The following is a 14,362-nucleotide window of genomic DNA, read 5'->3' on the forward strand; positions in this document are numbered from 1 at the left end:
ATCTCATTGTACGTATGTGTACCTGATATTCTACATGGATATTATCAATTTTCTGGGTATTCATACATGTATTGGCTACCGAACACTGAAATAAACAACTTTTAAAAACATGCTTTTTTGGTTCTGCTTATCTATATACATTTCCTATGTCACAATGCTTATGTTGTTCATGTTATTACTAAACTCAGGTCAACTAGTACTGTTGTAATTTATTCTTAGAAATACAACTTAAGAATCTCAAAATTGATTTAACATATTGGTCCAATACCCGTACAAGAGAGTTCACCTTCAAGTATTAAACACACTTTTTTTTTGCTACAGCTGTATGGTTAGCATCAGTAAGCCAAAAAAAGTAACATCTTTACCACTTACATCATAGTTTAAGCTAATAAATGGAGAAAGACTTAAGATATTAACATCATCTTCTTGCAAAAGTATTGTTACTCACTTGATGTAATGGTAGAATCTTTATAAATACATGTAGTCCAAATGTATTCATTGGTACAAAATGAGTTGAAAAACATATCTGTGTTGAATTAAAAAGTGATCGATGATAACTCCAATAAAAATTTAGATACTTCTATAGAGTTCCAAACTAACAAAAACAAAAACTATAGTTCCAAACTGACAAAAACAAAAACTATTCGTGGAGGAAATTTAACTCATGTTATAAAATTAAGTTCAATTCTCACTGCATTCTTATAATAATTATTTTGTTTTTTAAAATGAGAGGACTTCTATTTCAGAATATGGGTAAACAGAAAAAGAAGAACATGTCTGATAAAGTTCGTAACAAAAGGAAAGAATCAGAGAGGAAGATCAACCCATTTGAAGTAAAAATAAATCGTCAAAAACATGATGTGTTAGGACGAAAAATATCTAAACATGACAGAGGAATGCCCGGACTATCTCGGTCAAAAGCAATTAAAAAGGTAATAAGTGTTATTAAAGATTATTGAAGATTTTTTTTCAATTTCAGTATGATTATGTTTTTATCTTAACACTGCAAACATTTACAGAAACAATGAAATATATTTTATTTATATTTATTGTAAATTCAGAAATCAAATTATTTCATGCATAATTAATGGTGCTATTTTTTAAAAGAAAAAAAAATGTGGTACTTGCCTAGTAGGCTAGCATTATGAATGATTATTCTCATTTACAGAAACCAGACAATAATTTCTTAATTTTCCAAAGTACAAACAATTGTATACATAAGTTGTTTTACTTACTTATAAAAAAACATCATTGAGCAAAATGTATTTCACTCATGTCAGTACATGTATCTTTGATATAAAAGATTGAAATATAAATGTTCCTTAAGAGATTTAAAAAAGAAAACAGCTTGAAAAATTATGTATTTGTGTAATTTTGCTATTTTACAGAGAAAAGCCACCTTGCTTCAAGAATATGGACAGAGACTTAAAAGCAATAAGTTTGTAGACAAGAGATTCGGTGAACATGATGCTACACTCAGTGTTGAAGACAAAATGATGAAAAGATTTGCCTTAGAAAGAGCAGTAAGATTTTTGTAAAGCTTTTATTTGCATAAAATGTCCATTTCTTATGTACAACACTTTTAAAATACTGTGTGTTCAACCAAGTTTTTCTATTGAATGTAAACATGTATTTTTCAGGCACCACAAACATGACAAAGTTAAATAATTATTTAGTTTTATAAATTAGTAGATACTCACATTCTTAATTCTTCCTAAAAATGTGGACATTAATTTACAACATTACAAAAGTAACGATTCATAGGTATGCTGTTTCCGGCGATTGCGTCAATAATGTATCAGTTTGTGATTAGGTCTAGTTTCGCCTCTTTAGTCATGGTCTAGCTATTGACTTTAAAACTATTGCCAATTGAACATGTTTTAGTTGGTGATTAGGTCAGTATATGGGGAACCACTAGTAGTAGGTCAATGATATTTAGTATGTCGTTGTATAAGTGTACTGGCTGGACCAGTGAGTGTAACCAAGATGTTTGGGTTTAAGTAAAGATAAAACAATCAGGAGCTGACTTTTATTTCACTACCAATCCAAATGGTGAAAAACTGAAAATACAAATATAAATACAATTTTACAATGTGTTAAATGGTAATTTAAGTCCATTAAAAATACGGATAAACAGTTCGTAATTATATAAAGCTGTAAATGTTCTTTATAATGATAAGTAGATTAATATTCTTTCACACGTCGGGTTCTGTCTGAATTAAATTGTGTAATCGCAGATACGAACAGTTTGAACGGTTAAATGTTCATAGTTTCTTTATAACATAGGAAAATATATTAAAACAGTTCATCGCTAATGTAAAGACATGATTTGTAATGTTTTAAATGTCACTCACGCTGTGGTTAGCCACGAATTGTTCCTTTGGACAATGTGTCCGATGAATGTTCCTTGTAGTTGTGCACACGACTCGCTGAGCAGTTTTCGTCACTCAGAAGAGGGGAAAGTAACACAAATTCCTACACTGTCCTGTATAAAACTCCTAAAGCTGGCGCACATAAAGCAATGTACGCAATGAAATGTTAGCAATATAAAATGATGATCACATGAAGAATAAATGATGAATGAGTTCCAGAACAATAAGCATTTGCACATCTCATTTCCATGGAGATTATTTGGCCCCGCCCAGTCATGGTCTATTGCATTGACTTTGAAACTTTTGCTTTAATAGTTTACATGTATTAGTTTGTGATTAGATCAGTTAATGATGAATTGCTTAAATGTTAAATCAATGATGTTTGGTATGTATATTGGAATTTGCAAGTATCGTTTCAATGTAGATTATATAGCACCACCCCCTCTTCGTGGTTCATTGACTTTGAAACTTTTACATAGTTTACAAATTAATATAAAAAAGAAGATGTGGTATGATTGCCAGTGAGACAACTCTCCACAAGAGACCAAAATGTTTAAATGACACAGAAATTAACAACTATAGGTCACCATACGGACTTCAACAATGAGCAAAGCCCATACCACATAGTCAGCTATAAAAGGCCCCGAAATGACAATGTAAAACGATTCAAACGAGAAAACTAATGGTCGCATTTAGGTTTGTTTAAATTAAGGGGATGAATTTTAATTAGTCAAAGATATTTGGTATGCAGTTGTATTAACATTGGCACATCTCATTTGCATGGAGATTGTTAGGCCATTTACATCAGTCATGGTTCATTGACTTGATATTAGCATAACTGATGTAACATGTAAATAGTTTTACTATTTTAATTTCAACATTTGCATAATCAAAATTACAAAGGTAGAGACATATCTCTGTGATAACAGTTTATTATTGCATTATTTTTCTCTTCTTCGCTTTCAGTTCAAAATATTTCAAGAATAATTACTTTCCAACTTCAATAGTGGTTTTGTTTTAAGTCATCAATTTGCATATATTTGAATAAAATAGTTTTAACTGTAAATATCAAAGCAATATGTTTTTTTCATCAGAAAGGTGACAAAGTTAACAAGTACAGTTTAAATGACAATGAAGAAGAACTGACCCATTATGGTCAGTCTCTGTCAGAAATAGAAAAGTTTGATAATCCAGATATAAGTGATGAAGATGATGAAGACCAGGGAAGAATTGATGGTACGATATTATGTAGTGGTAAAGGGGTGGGATTACGTTATCATTTAGAGGTAATAGCTGAGCTTATGAAGTGGTATAAGGATATAAGGATGATGTTAACTGGGCATTTTATGTTTATGTAAAAGGATGTATGTGATAGCTGATATTATGTAATCACAGATCTTGCTAGAAGGAGGTGAAAAGGGCCTGCAACTATAATGTCAATATTTAATGTGTATTGGCCATTATCTGCTTGCAGAAATAACAAATTCACTAGTTTGTTTGAGTTCCTTTAAGCTGATAAAGATTATAAAGGGGGAGAATGGGTTGCAATTAAATGACACATGTGTCGGTCCCTTATGAGTAACCTTATCACAGGCATATAATAGTTTTATGATTTACATAGTTTTTGAACCTAAGATTAAAGGGTAAAATATGATGTCTGTGTAAAATAAAAAAAATTTGAAAGAATTTTCATTATATATATTATTTTAAAGTGTGTTACTTAAGTGTTTGCAGTAAATTCCAAATTGGGTTTTTTTTGTTGGTATAATAAACATGCATTTCTTTCTTCAGGTAAACTGGTATCCCAGGAACATTTTGGAGGATTTCTAGAAAACAGTAATTATGTATCAGTGGGTGGTGGAGATAATAAATCATGGAAGGAAAGAATGGAGGAACTCATTACAAAATCTAAAAAGGAAAAGGTAGAAAAATAGATTTTATATCTAATATCTGACTTACAAATTGATTTAAATGTATTATTTGCAGGATAATGTTATAAAATGTGTAGAAACTCTTAGTTTAAAAAGATGAAATGTTTTTACTAATGTAATGCATTTTTTAAATATTTTATATTTAGGTACTCAATAGTTTTTATAATGGAACATTAATGTATAATCTAACTGTAGAAATTTAACAAAATGTATTATTTGAAGGACACACTCATAAAATTTGGTAAATTCTTTGAGACAGAAAATTATATACTTATGTACGGTATTTTTAGCATATACATATTTTGACTTGTCATTCAAAATAGATAATAAGTTTTGCGAAATATTATTTTTTTCAGCATGAAAGACAAATGGAAAAAGAGAAATCCCTTCAACTTACTCAGCAGTTAGATGATGATTGGAAGAGTCTTAGATCTCTCATGGCTTCAGGCAGGGTAAGTACAGTCTTAGATTTCTCATGGCTGCAGGCAGGGTAAGTATGGTCTTAGATTTCTCATGGCTTCAGGTAGGATAAGTATTGTCTTAGATTTCTCATGGCTTCAGACAGGGTAAGTATGGTCTTAGATTTTTCATGGCTTCAGGCAGAGTAAGTATGGTCTTAGATTTCTCATGGCTTCAGGCAGGGTAAATATGGTCTTAGATTTCTCATGGCTTCAGGCAGAGTAAGTATGGTCTTAGATTTCTCATGGCTTCATGCAGGGTAAATATGGTCTTAGATTTCTCATGGCTGCAGGCAGGGTAAATATGGTCTTAGATTTCTCATGGCTGCAGGCAGGGTAAGTATGGTCTTCGATTTCTCATGGCTTCAGGCAGGGTAAATATGGTCTTAGATTTCTCATGGCTGCAGGCAGGGTAAGTATGGTCTTAGATTTCTCATAGCTTCAGGCAGGGTAAGTATGGTGTTAGATTTCTCATGGCTGCAGGCAGGGTAAGTATGGTCTTAGATTTCTCATGGCTGCAGGCAGGGTAAGTATGGTCTTAGATTTCTCATGGCTGCGGGCAGGGTAAATATGGTCTTAGATTTCTCTTGGCTTCAGGCAGGGTAAGTATGGTCTTAGAATTCTCATTACTTTAGGCAGGGTAAGTTTGGTCTTAGATTTCTCATGGCTGCAGGCAGGGTAAGTATGGTCTTAGATTTCTCATGGCTTCAGACAGGGATGGCTTCAGACAGGGTAAGTATTGTCTTAGATTTCTCATGGCTTCAGGCAGGGTAAGTTTGGTCTTAGATTTCTCATGACTGCATGCAGGGTAAGTATGGTCTTAGATTTCTCATGGCTTCATGCAGGGATGGCTTCAGACAGGGTAAGTATTGTCTTAGATTTCTCATGGCTTCAGGCAGGGTAAGTTTGGTCTTAGATTTCTCATGGCTGCATGCAGGGTAAGTATAGTCTTAGATTTCTCATGGCTTCAGGCAGGGTAAATATGGTCTTAGATTTCTCAAACCGAAGGCAGGGTAAGTATGGTTTTAGATTTCTCATGGCTGCAGGCAGGGTAAGTATGGTCTTAGATTCTCATTACTTTAGGCAGGGTAAGTTTGGTCTTAGATTTCTCATGGCTGCAGGCAGGGTAAGTATGGTCTTAGACTTCTCATGGCTTCAGGCAGGGTAAGTATTGTCTTAGATTTCTCATGGCTTCATGCAGGGATGGCTTCAGACAGGGTAAGTATTGTCTTAGATTTCTCATGGCTTCAGGCAGGGTAAGTTTGGTCTTAGATTTCTCATGGCTGCATGCAGGGTAAGTATAGTCTTAGATTTCTCATGGCTTCAGGCAGGGTAAATATGGTCTTAGATTTCTCAAACCGAAGGCAGGGTAAGTATGGTTTTAGATTTCTCATGGCTGCAGGCAGGGTAAGTATGGTCTTAGATTCTCATTACTTTAGGCAGGGTAAGTTTGGTCTTAGATTTCTCATGGCTGCAGGCAGGGTAAGTATGGTCTTAGACTTCTCATGGCTTCAGGCAGGGTAAGTATGGTCTTCGATTTCTCATGGCTTCAGGCAGGGTAAATATGGTCTTAGATTTCTCATGGCTGCAGGCAGGGTAAGTATGGTCTTAGATTTCTCATAGCTTCAGGCAGGGTAAGTATGGTGTTAGATTTCTCATGGCTGCAGGCAGGGTAAGTATGGTCTTAGATTTCTCATGGCTGCAGGCAGGGTAAGTATGGTCTTAGATTTCTCATGGCTGCAGGCAGGGTAAGTATGGTCTTAGATTTCTCATGGCTGCGGGCAGGGTAAATATGGTCTTAGATTTCTCTTGGCTTCAGGCAGGGTAAGTATGGTCTTAGAATTCTCATTACTTTAGGCAGGGTAAGTTTGGTCTTAGATTTCTCATGGCTGCAGGCAGGGTAAGTATGGTCTTAGATTTCTCATGGCTTCAGACAGGGATGGCTTCAGACAGGGTAAGTTTTGTCTTAGATTTCTCATGGCTTCAGGCAGGGTAAGTTTGGTCTTAGATTTCTCATGACTGCATGCAGGGTAAGTATGGTCTTAGATTTCTCATGGCTTCATGCAGGGATGGCTTCAGACAGGGTAAGTATTGTCTTAGATTTCTCATGGCTTCAGGCAGGGTAAGTTTGGTCTTAGATTTCTCATGGCTGCATGCAGGGTAAGTATAGTCTTAGATTTCTCATGGCTTCAGGCAGGGTAAATATGGTCTTAGATTTCTCAAACCGAAGGCAGGGTAAGTATGGTTTTAGATTTCTCATGGCTGCAGGCAGGGTAAGTATGGTCTTAGATTCTCATTACTTTAGGCAGGGTAAGTTTGGTCTTAGATTTCTCATGGCTGCAGGCAGGGTAAGTATGGTCTTAGACTTCTCATGGCTTCAGGCAGGGTAAGTATGGTCTTCGATTTCTCATGGCTTCAGGCAGGGTAAATATGGTCTTAGATTTCTCATGGCTGCAGGCAGGGTAAGTATGGTCTTAGATTTCTCATAGCTTCAGGCAGGGTAAGTATGGTGTTAGATTTCTCATGGCTGCAGGCAGGGTAAGTATGGTCTTAGATTTCTCATGGCTGCAGGCAGGGTAAGTATGGTCTTAGATTTCTCATGGCTGCAGGCAGGGTAAGTATGGTCTTAGATTTCTCATGGCTGCGGGCAGGGTAAATATGGTCTTAGATTTCTCATTACTTTAGGCAGGGTAAGTTTGGTCTTAGATTTCTCATGGCTGCAGGCAGGGTAAGTATGGTCTTAGATTTCTCATGGCTTCAGACAGGGATGGCTTCAGACAGGGTAAGTATTGTCTTAGATTTCTCATGGCTTCAGGCAGGGTAAGTTTGGTCTTAGATTTCTCATGACTGCATGCAGGGTAAGTATGGTCTTAGATTTCTCATGGCTTCATGCAGGGATGGCTTCAGACAGGGTAAGTATTGTCTTAGATTTCTCATGGCTTCAGGCAGGGTAAGTTTGGTCTTAGATTTCTCATGGCTGCATGCAGGGTAAGTATAGTCTTAGATTTCTCATGGCTTCAGGCAGGGTAAATATGGTCTTAGATTTCTCAAACCGAAGGCAGGGTAAGTATGGTTTTAGATTTCTCATGGCTGCAGGCAGGGTAAGTATGGTCTTAGATTCTCATTACTTTAGGCAGGGTAAGTTTGGTCTTAGATTTCTCATGGCTGCAGGCAGGGTAAGTATGGTCTTAGACTTCTCATGGCTTCAGGCAGGGTAAGTATTGTCTTAGATTTCTCATGGCTTCAGGCAGGGTAAGTTTGGTCTTAGATTTCTCATGGCTTCCAGCAGGGTAAGTATGGTCTTAGATTTCTTATGGCTTCCAGCAGGGTAAGTATGGTCTTAGATTTCTCATGGCTTCAGGCAGGGTAAGTATGATCTTAGATTTACATGAAATTAATTTGTTACAAGTATACTGTACAGTTAATCTTATTTTAAAATCTGTATTTTTTTTAAGAAATGTGAGAAACTTTTCCAAAAACAAAATTGATGGAATGCAAATAGAAAACAACATCCCTAACACATATTTTTTTTTCATTTTAACATACATGTAACAGATTTTTACTTATGGAGGATGCCTTAATCCTTTTTATGCTAATAAGTATTGTACACAACTACCACAACAGATGAATTATATATATATAATTTTCAAAGAATATAGACATGGTAGTAAACTAACTTAGAACTTTTTTTTAGATAAAACAATTGAGGCTATTTCTTTTTACATTCAAATCATGAAAATGTTTAAAGAAGATATCTTAAAAATTATTTTATATTTACTGTGAATTTATCATAATTAGTGGGATACCAATGATGATATGATAATTGGTATAGATAAACCATTAATTTATAAATGTTTAACGAAAAACACACTTTATTTAGCTTTGTATTTATACTTTAGCTAAACCAAGAATTGAAATACTGTGGATTCATTATTATTCGTTGGATACCAATTTTTGTGGGTTTCGTGGGTACAGGTGAACCACGAATTCATATGTTCAACGAATTACAAATTTTCTATAGGCTTTGTACATAGAAATCGGCAAACCACGAATTCATGTATCCACAAAAATGTAAATTTTCTTCAATCCACGAAAATTGATATCCACAAAAATAAATGAATCCACAATATCAGGGGAAAATTATGTAACATAGTACATTGTGCCAATAGTTTTAAAATGAAAACAATGTGTGATGTTTAACTCATTTTTATTTTTAAACTATTTGTTATATTCATTGATTATATTATCTGACAGAACAAAGAAGATGATACAGTTAAACCAAAGAAAGATGACTATGATATTGCTGTCAGAGAATTACAGTTTGAAATGAAATCTAAGGTGAGCTTACTTTAGAAATGTAGAATTAAGGGCATGGTGGATTGGTCAATATTTTGGACCAAACTTTTCTTAGTCTTTTACTGGTTCACTGTGGCAGATGCAATGAGAACAAGGACAGCATCTTAAGTTTTAAAGTCAGGGTAACAAACATTTTAAGGTCACAGACTAGGAGTGATTCATGTAATAAAATCATTTAAAACAATTATAGATCTCTTAAAAATAGTGTCCCCCTATCTCTTAGAGTTTTCTTTGTGTTCATAGATAGAACTTCTGAAATTTTTCACGTCTTAAAGATTGTTTACTACAAGTTTGTTATCAGCAAGTTTATAATTAACAAGTTTGTATTTAACTTGAAGATAGGTACCAAACTTGATTATGCAAACCTTAGGTTTCTGTTAATTAAATATCCACTTTATGTTACCAGTAACAGGGCCTTACAGATATGACATCCATTAATCTCAATGCTTTCTATTTCTTTGCTGTCACTTATTAGGAGCTTCAGTCGTTCAGTTTGTCACTACATTTAGCCAAGTAATTTATAGTATTTTTTTTTAAATGAGCCTATCATACATTTACCATAAATTTATATTGTAAACCAAATTAAACTAACAAAAAAGTAAATCAAATTTTGTTCTTGCATGGATTACTTTTCTCATGCAATTTATTTAAAATATAATGTAATAGATGGGTAAAATCAGTGTTCTGCAGATCTTATGGTGATTATTGCTTTCCAAATTCACTAATTTAATCTCATTATATTGTTTTATTATTAGCCTACAGACAGACTGAAAACAGAAGAAGAGTTAGCCAAAGAAGAGAAAGAAAGACTGGAAAAACAAGAGGTAGATATAGAAGAAATAAATGAACTAGTTTGAGTGTTTTATTGTCATCTTGAATTAATTTTATTGATTTTAATGTTTTAAATACATGTGTTAAAGAATTTAGACAACAAAAATATGTTACAATGACTGGAAGACTTGGCACTGGCTCTTACAACAAAGTATAACAAAAATACCGAACTCCAGGGCAATGAAAAGGGGGAGAACTCATAAAACTATCAATCAACAGAACAAGTGAAAAACTACTGCCATAAACTGACTTGGTGCAGACATTTTGAAACGAAAATACGAATGTTTAATTAAACCAATACCCACATTTCTGAAGGGAGAGCATGAATAAAAATATTTTGTTAACAATGCTCTTTGTTTAAAGATTCAACTCATGGGTTTAAAGAATTATACTTCCAAAGAATATGTTATAACAAACTTTTACCTCATTGCAATGAAATATTTTTCCACAATGTGGATTTTTTTATCACAAACTGTTTTGTTAATTATCAACAATAGAACTTCTGAGAACATGTGACTCTTTGTTTTTCAGTCAGACAGATTAAAGAGAATGCAGGGCATACTGGAAGATGACGAACACAAGTCTACACACTTATCAGCTGATGACTTGAACGATGGGTTTGTTATTTATATAATTTTGATCATGATATATTGAACCAAAGTAGTTTGACGAAAATATTTGTCATTATTTGAATATGTTTCAAAATTTTGTCTAGTTTTGAGACATTTTCTTTTATGTAATAATGATGAACATATTTGAGACAAAAATAATTATTTTGTGTGTCTTGTCTTTCTATTTTTCCAAGCAAAGGAAAAGTGCTTTTATTGCTGTTCTTACTCTCAAAATCACAATATGTATAATAATTTTGTTTTACAGTTTTGCATTGGATTATAAGGAGGAAACAATTGAAGCATCTGATGGCGATGAAGAGGATAAGGATCAGCAAGGCTCGGGAGAAGATGTATGGGAGGGAGAGGACAATGATGAAATAGATGAAGAGAAGGAAGAAGAGAATGATGAGGAAGAAGATGGAGAAAAGGAAGAAATTGAGGAGGAGGAGCAAAGTGAGGATGGAGGTTTGTTGTATTGATATATTATATTCTAATTACAGATTTATAACAAGTACATGGATGCCCCATCCACACTATCATTTTCCATGTTCAGTGGACCATGAAAATTGGGTAAAAACTAATTTGGCATTACAATTAGGAAGATCATATCTTATGAAACATGTGTACTAAGTTTCAAGTTGATTGGACTTCAACTTCATCAAAAACTACCTTTACCAAAAACTTTAACCTGAAGCGGATGAGACAGACGAACGAAGGGACTCGCACACCAAAAAACAGAATGCCCATAAATATGGCATATAAAATATTTGTTTGTTTACAATCTAAACCTCTTTGATAAATCCTGTTTCTAAATAAGTAATAAGGGTTAAACTACACATATCCTAAGCATGGAATCATGTAGACACTTTGTGTCTCCTATTATTGAATCTTATAAAGATTTTTTCAAACTTTTCAATTTATATTTTGGTACATTTTTAAATGTTCATAGAAGACCATAATCCATTGTTTACAGAACTATTCTATGCAACCCTACCACTTTACTTTTCCTTAGCAATAAATGGGGACATTCTCTCAAATATACATACAGACATTGTGCATCTCCTGTTATAGATTTTTTTCAAACTTTTAATTTTATATTTTTATTCATTTAAATGTTCAGTATATACCATTCTCCATTGTTTGAGAAACACTATATGCAACCCTAACATGCAAGCCTTTTACCAATGCTTAATATGTTGTATAATTATCTAGATGACAGTGATGATAGTTATGGAGATCTAGAATCTGAAGATCAGGGATCAGATGTAGAAGAAGAAGATAAACAGAAACCAACTTTAGATCTGAAGGTAAATAATTAAATCTTTAGTTTCTTATTACAGTTTCTTGTATTCTGTGACAATTTAATCTAGGGACCCAATGTTTAAAAAGATTTAATCAATGTGTGGTTTCCAATAATTGCAGAAGATGATGGGAGGAGTTTACAGGTCATGACCTTTATCAGCTCTGTTAATGACATTGACAACCTTGTGGAATGTGGAAGGCACTTGGAGGGTTTTTATATGCCCCACCTACGATAGTAGAGGGGCATTATGTTTTCTGGTCGGTGCGTCTGTTTGTCCGTCCTTCCTTCCCTCCGTTAAAGTTTTTGGTCAAGGTAGTTTTTGATGAAGTTGAAGTCCAATTAACTTGAAACTTAGTATACATGTTCCTTATGATATGATCTTTCTAATTTAAATGCTAAATTAGAGTTTTTACCCCAATTTCACGGTCCACTAAACATAGAAAATGATAGTGCGAGTGGGGCATCCCTGTACTATGGACACATTCTTGTTTGCTAATCATTTGAGAAAAAGATTCTTACATAGTTACTCATGTATTATCTGATTTCTTGAATCTAGATAGTTTTATTATTAATTAGTATTTTTTTGATGGATTTTTTTCCATAAATAACACATTTAGAAATAAAGATATAACTCATTTAAGGTCAAGGAACAGTAAGTGGGCTATGTCTCAGATTTTGCTAAAATTTTGCATACAATTTTGGCTCATTACATTACATCTGAAAATATCTAAAACAATGGCTTTATATCTTTTATTTTCTGATATATAACTGCTTGAATTCTTACAAAAGAGAAAAATATTTGTTTAGGTAACATATAAAATTGGACAAAAACATTCATGAATATTTCTTAGAATCATAAAATATTCAATTTTTAATACATTTCTTTTTGTTTGATTTCACTTTTAACAAATTGTATGGTATTAGATTTTGGCTAAAAAAATAATGAAAATTTGAAGCCCATAAACAACAAAGCATCTGAATATTGATTATCAAAAAAAAAAGAAATTAAAAGCTTTAACTTAAATGTTATTTTACAGAAAAAGAAGAAAGTAATGGAAGAAGCCAGGAAAGAGCTGCCATATACATTTAAAGGTGAAACTTAGAAAGATTTTGCCTGAAAGATTTAATGTTTTAACTTATACTTATTCATACAAATGCAAAATTACATGTAAACACTGTATACATTCCTGGTAGTGTAGCAGTTTTTGAATCAAAAGTTAACAGTAATAAAAAAAAAAAAGTATTAACAAACAAACAAAAAATAGGCTCCATGGTAGTTCAAAAAGGGGGAGTCCTAACAAACTTGACAAAACTAAGATAGACATTATCAATAAGCTGATCTTTACCACCTTGCTTTCTTAGGACTCTATACTTTAGATAAATCCTTGTTTCATAAAGTCTTTTGTTACATTGGTACGTTATATAAATAACTTTGTATCTTAGAAGGTGATAGAGCAGATTGTTACCCCGGGAAAACATTGCAAACTGAGTCGAATCCAAGGTTGACAATGTTATTTCAAGGGTAACAATCTGCCCTATCACCCTCTTACATATATATATGTGTTATAGACATATTTAGACTTGTATGCTAATTTGTTACCCATTACGTAAAATAGTGTAGTGATTACTGCCATTAAATAATTCAGTTCAAAATTAGAATAAGATAAGGCAACTCTTTCAAATATTATACACTGAAATATTACAATTATAATTTCAATGTTATGAAGTAGTTGCAAAACTGATACATTATGTCTTTTGCAATAAGGTCAGTTTTCTCAAGTCTGTTTTCATATTAGTTTATGTTTACATTCATAAAAACAAATAACACTTTTTAAATGAAACAAATAATAATTTCAATATTTGAGAGACATAATTTTATGTGAATACTGTTCTTGTCAAATTTACTAGCAGTTTTCATAAAAAAAATCTTGTTCCATAGCACCAGAGAATTATGAAGATCTACTAGAATTACTACAGACTCAGACAGAAAGTGACCAACTAATTATTATTGATAGAATTATAAAATGCCATCATCCTAGTCTTGCAGAAGGCAACAAACAGAAACTTGAAGTAGGTTGTTTATATGTTACACATGTAAACTGACAGTAATTAAGATTATATGGATGTCATTTAATATGACCTGTTATAATATGTATCAGGTGCACCTCAAATGAAGTTGATGATGAAAAACATTTTTTGTTCTCGTGTACATTAACTCAAGATAAGAGAAATTGTTTAAATTCCACTATTAACTCACTATGCCTAAACTTTACATATTTGATTCCTAGCCAAAAACTGATATGGCTTCTTAATATCTTGATATCTGTCTGTGAGTTAGTTGATTAAGACAAAATATAACTTGAAATATAAATATTTAAATCAGGCTTTTTGCACTAGGCACGAGGTTGGCATGGTGCATTGTGGTGGGGTACAGGACACATCGTATATTTAAGTTCTATTACCTTTCTGTTTGTGATATTTTTGATTAAACTGGTAATAT

The 14,362-nt window shown here is 33.2% G+C and overlaps 1 protein-coding gene across 4 annotated transcripts in view; it reads left to right on the forward strand.

Moving 5' to 3' along the window:
- LOC143073506 (nucleolar protein 14-like) overlaps positions 1-14,362 on the forward strand; it is a 48,017-nt gene that overhangs the window by 2,145 nt on the left and 31,510 nt on the right. For 3 of the 4 annotated variants that reach the window (XM_076249112.1, XM_076249111.1, XM_076249110.1), the window contains exons 2-13: positions 747-932; positions 1,389-1,523; positions 3,467-3,608; positions 4,164-4,294; positions 4,660-4,755; positions 9,016-9,099; positions 9,873-9,941; positions 10,480-10,565; positions 10,825-11,024; positions 11,772-11,866; positions 12,900-12,954; positions 13,802-13,932. In XM_076249112.1, coding sequence (XP_076105227.1) covers positions 750-932; positions 1,389-1,523; positions 3,467-3,608; positions 4,164-4,294; positions 4,660-4,755; positions 9,016-9,099; positions 9,873-9,941; positions 10,480-10,565; positions 10,825-11,024; positions 11,772-11,866; positions 12,900-12,954; positions 13,802-13,932 — 1,407 coding nt within the window. In that variant the 5' untranslated portion in view covers positions 747-749. Of the gene's footprint in view, positions 1-746; positions 933-1,388; positions 1,524-3,466; positions 3,609-4,163; positions 4,295-4,659; positions 4,756-9,015; positions 9,100-9,872; positions 9,942-10,479; positions 10,566-10,824; positions 11,025-11,771; positions 11,867-12,899; positions 12,955-13,801; positions 13,933-14,362 lie in introns of those variants that run through there. The other variant, XM_076249109.1, reaches the window with a different exon arrangement.

This window comes from Mytilus galloprovincialis, chromosome 4, assembly GCF_965363235.1.
Source record: "Mytilus galloprovincialis chromosome 4, xbMytGall1.hap1.1, whole genome shotgun sequence".
Taxonomy (NCBI): Eukaryota; Metazoa; Mollusca; class Bivalvia; order Mytilida; family Mytilidae; genus Mytilus; species Mytilus galloprovincialis.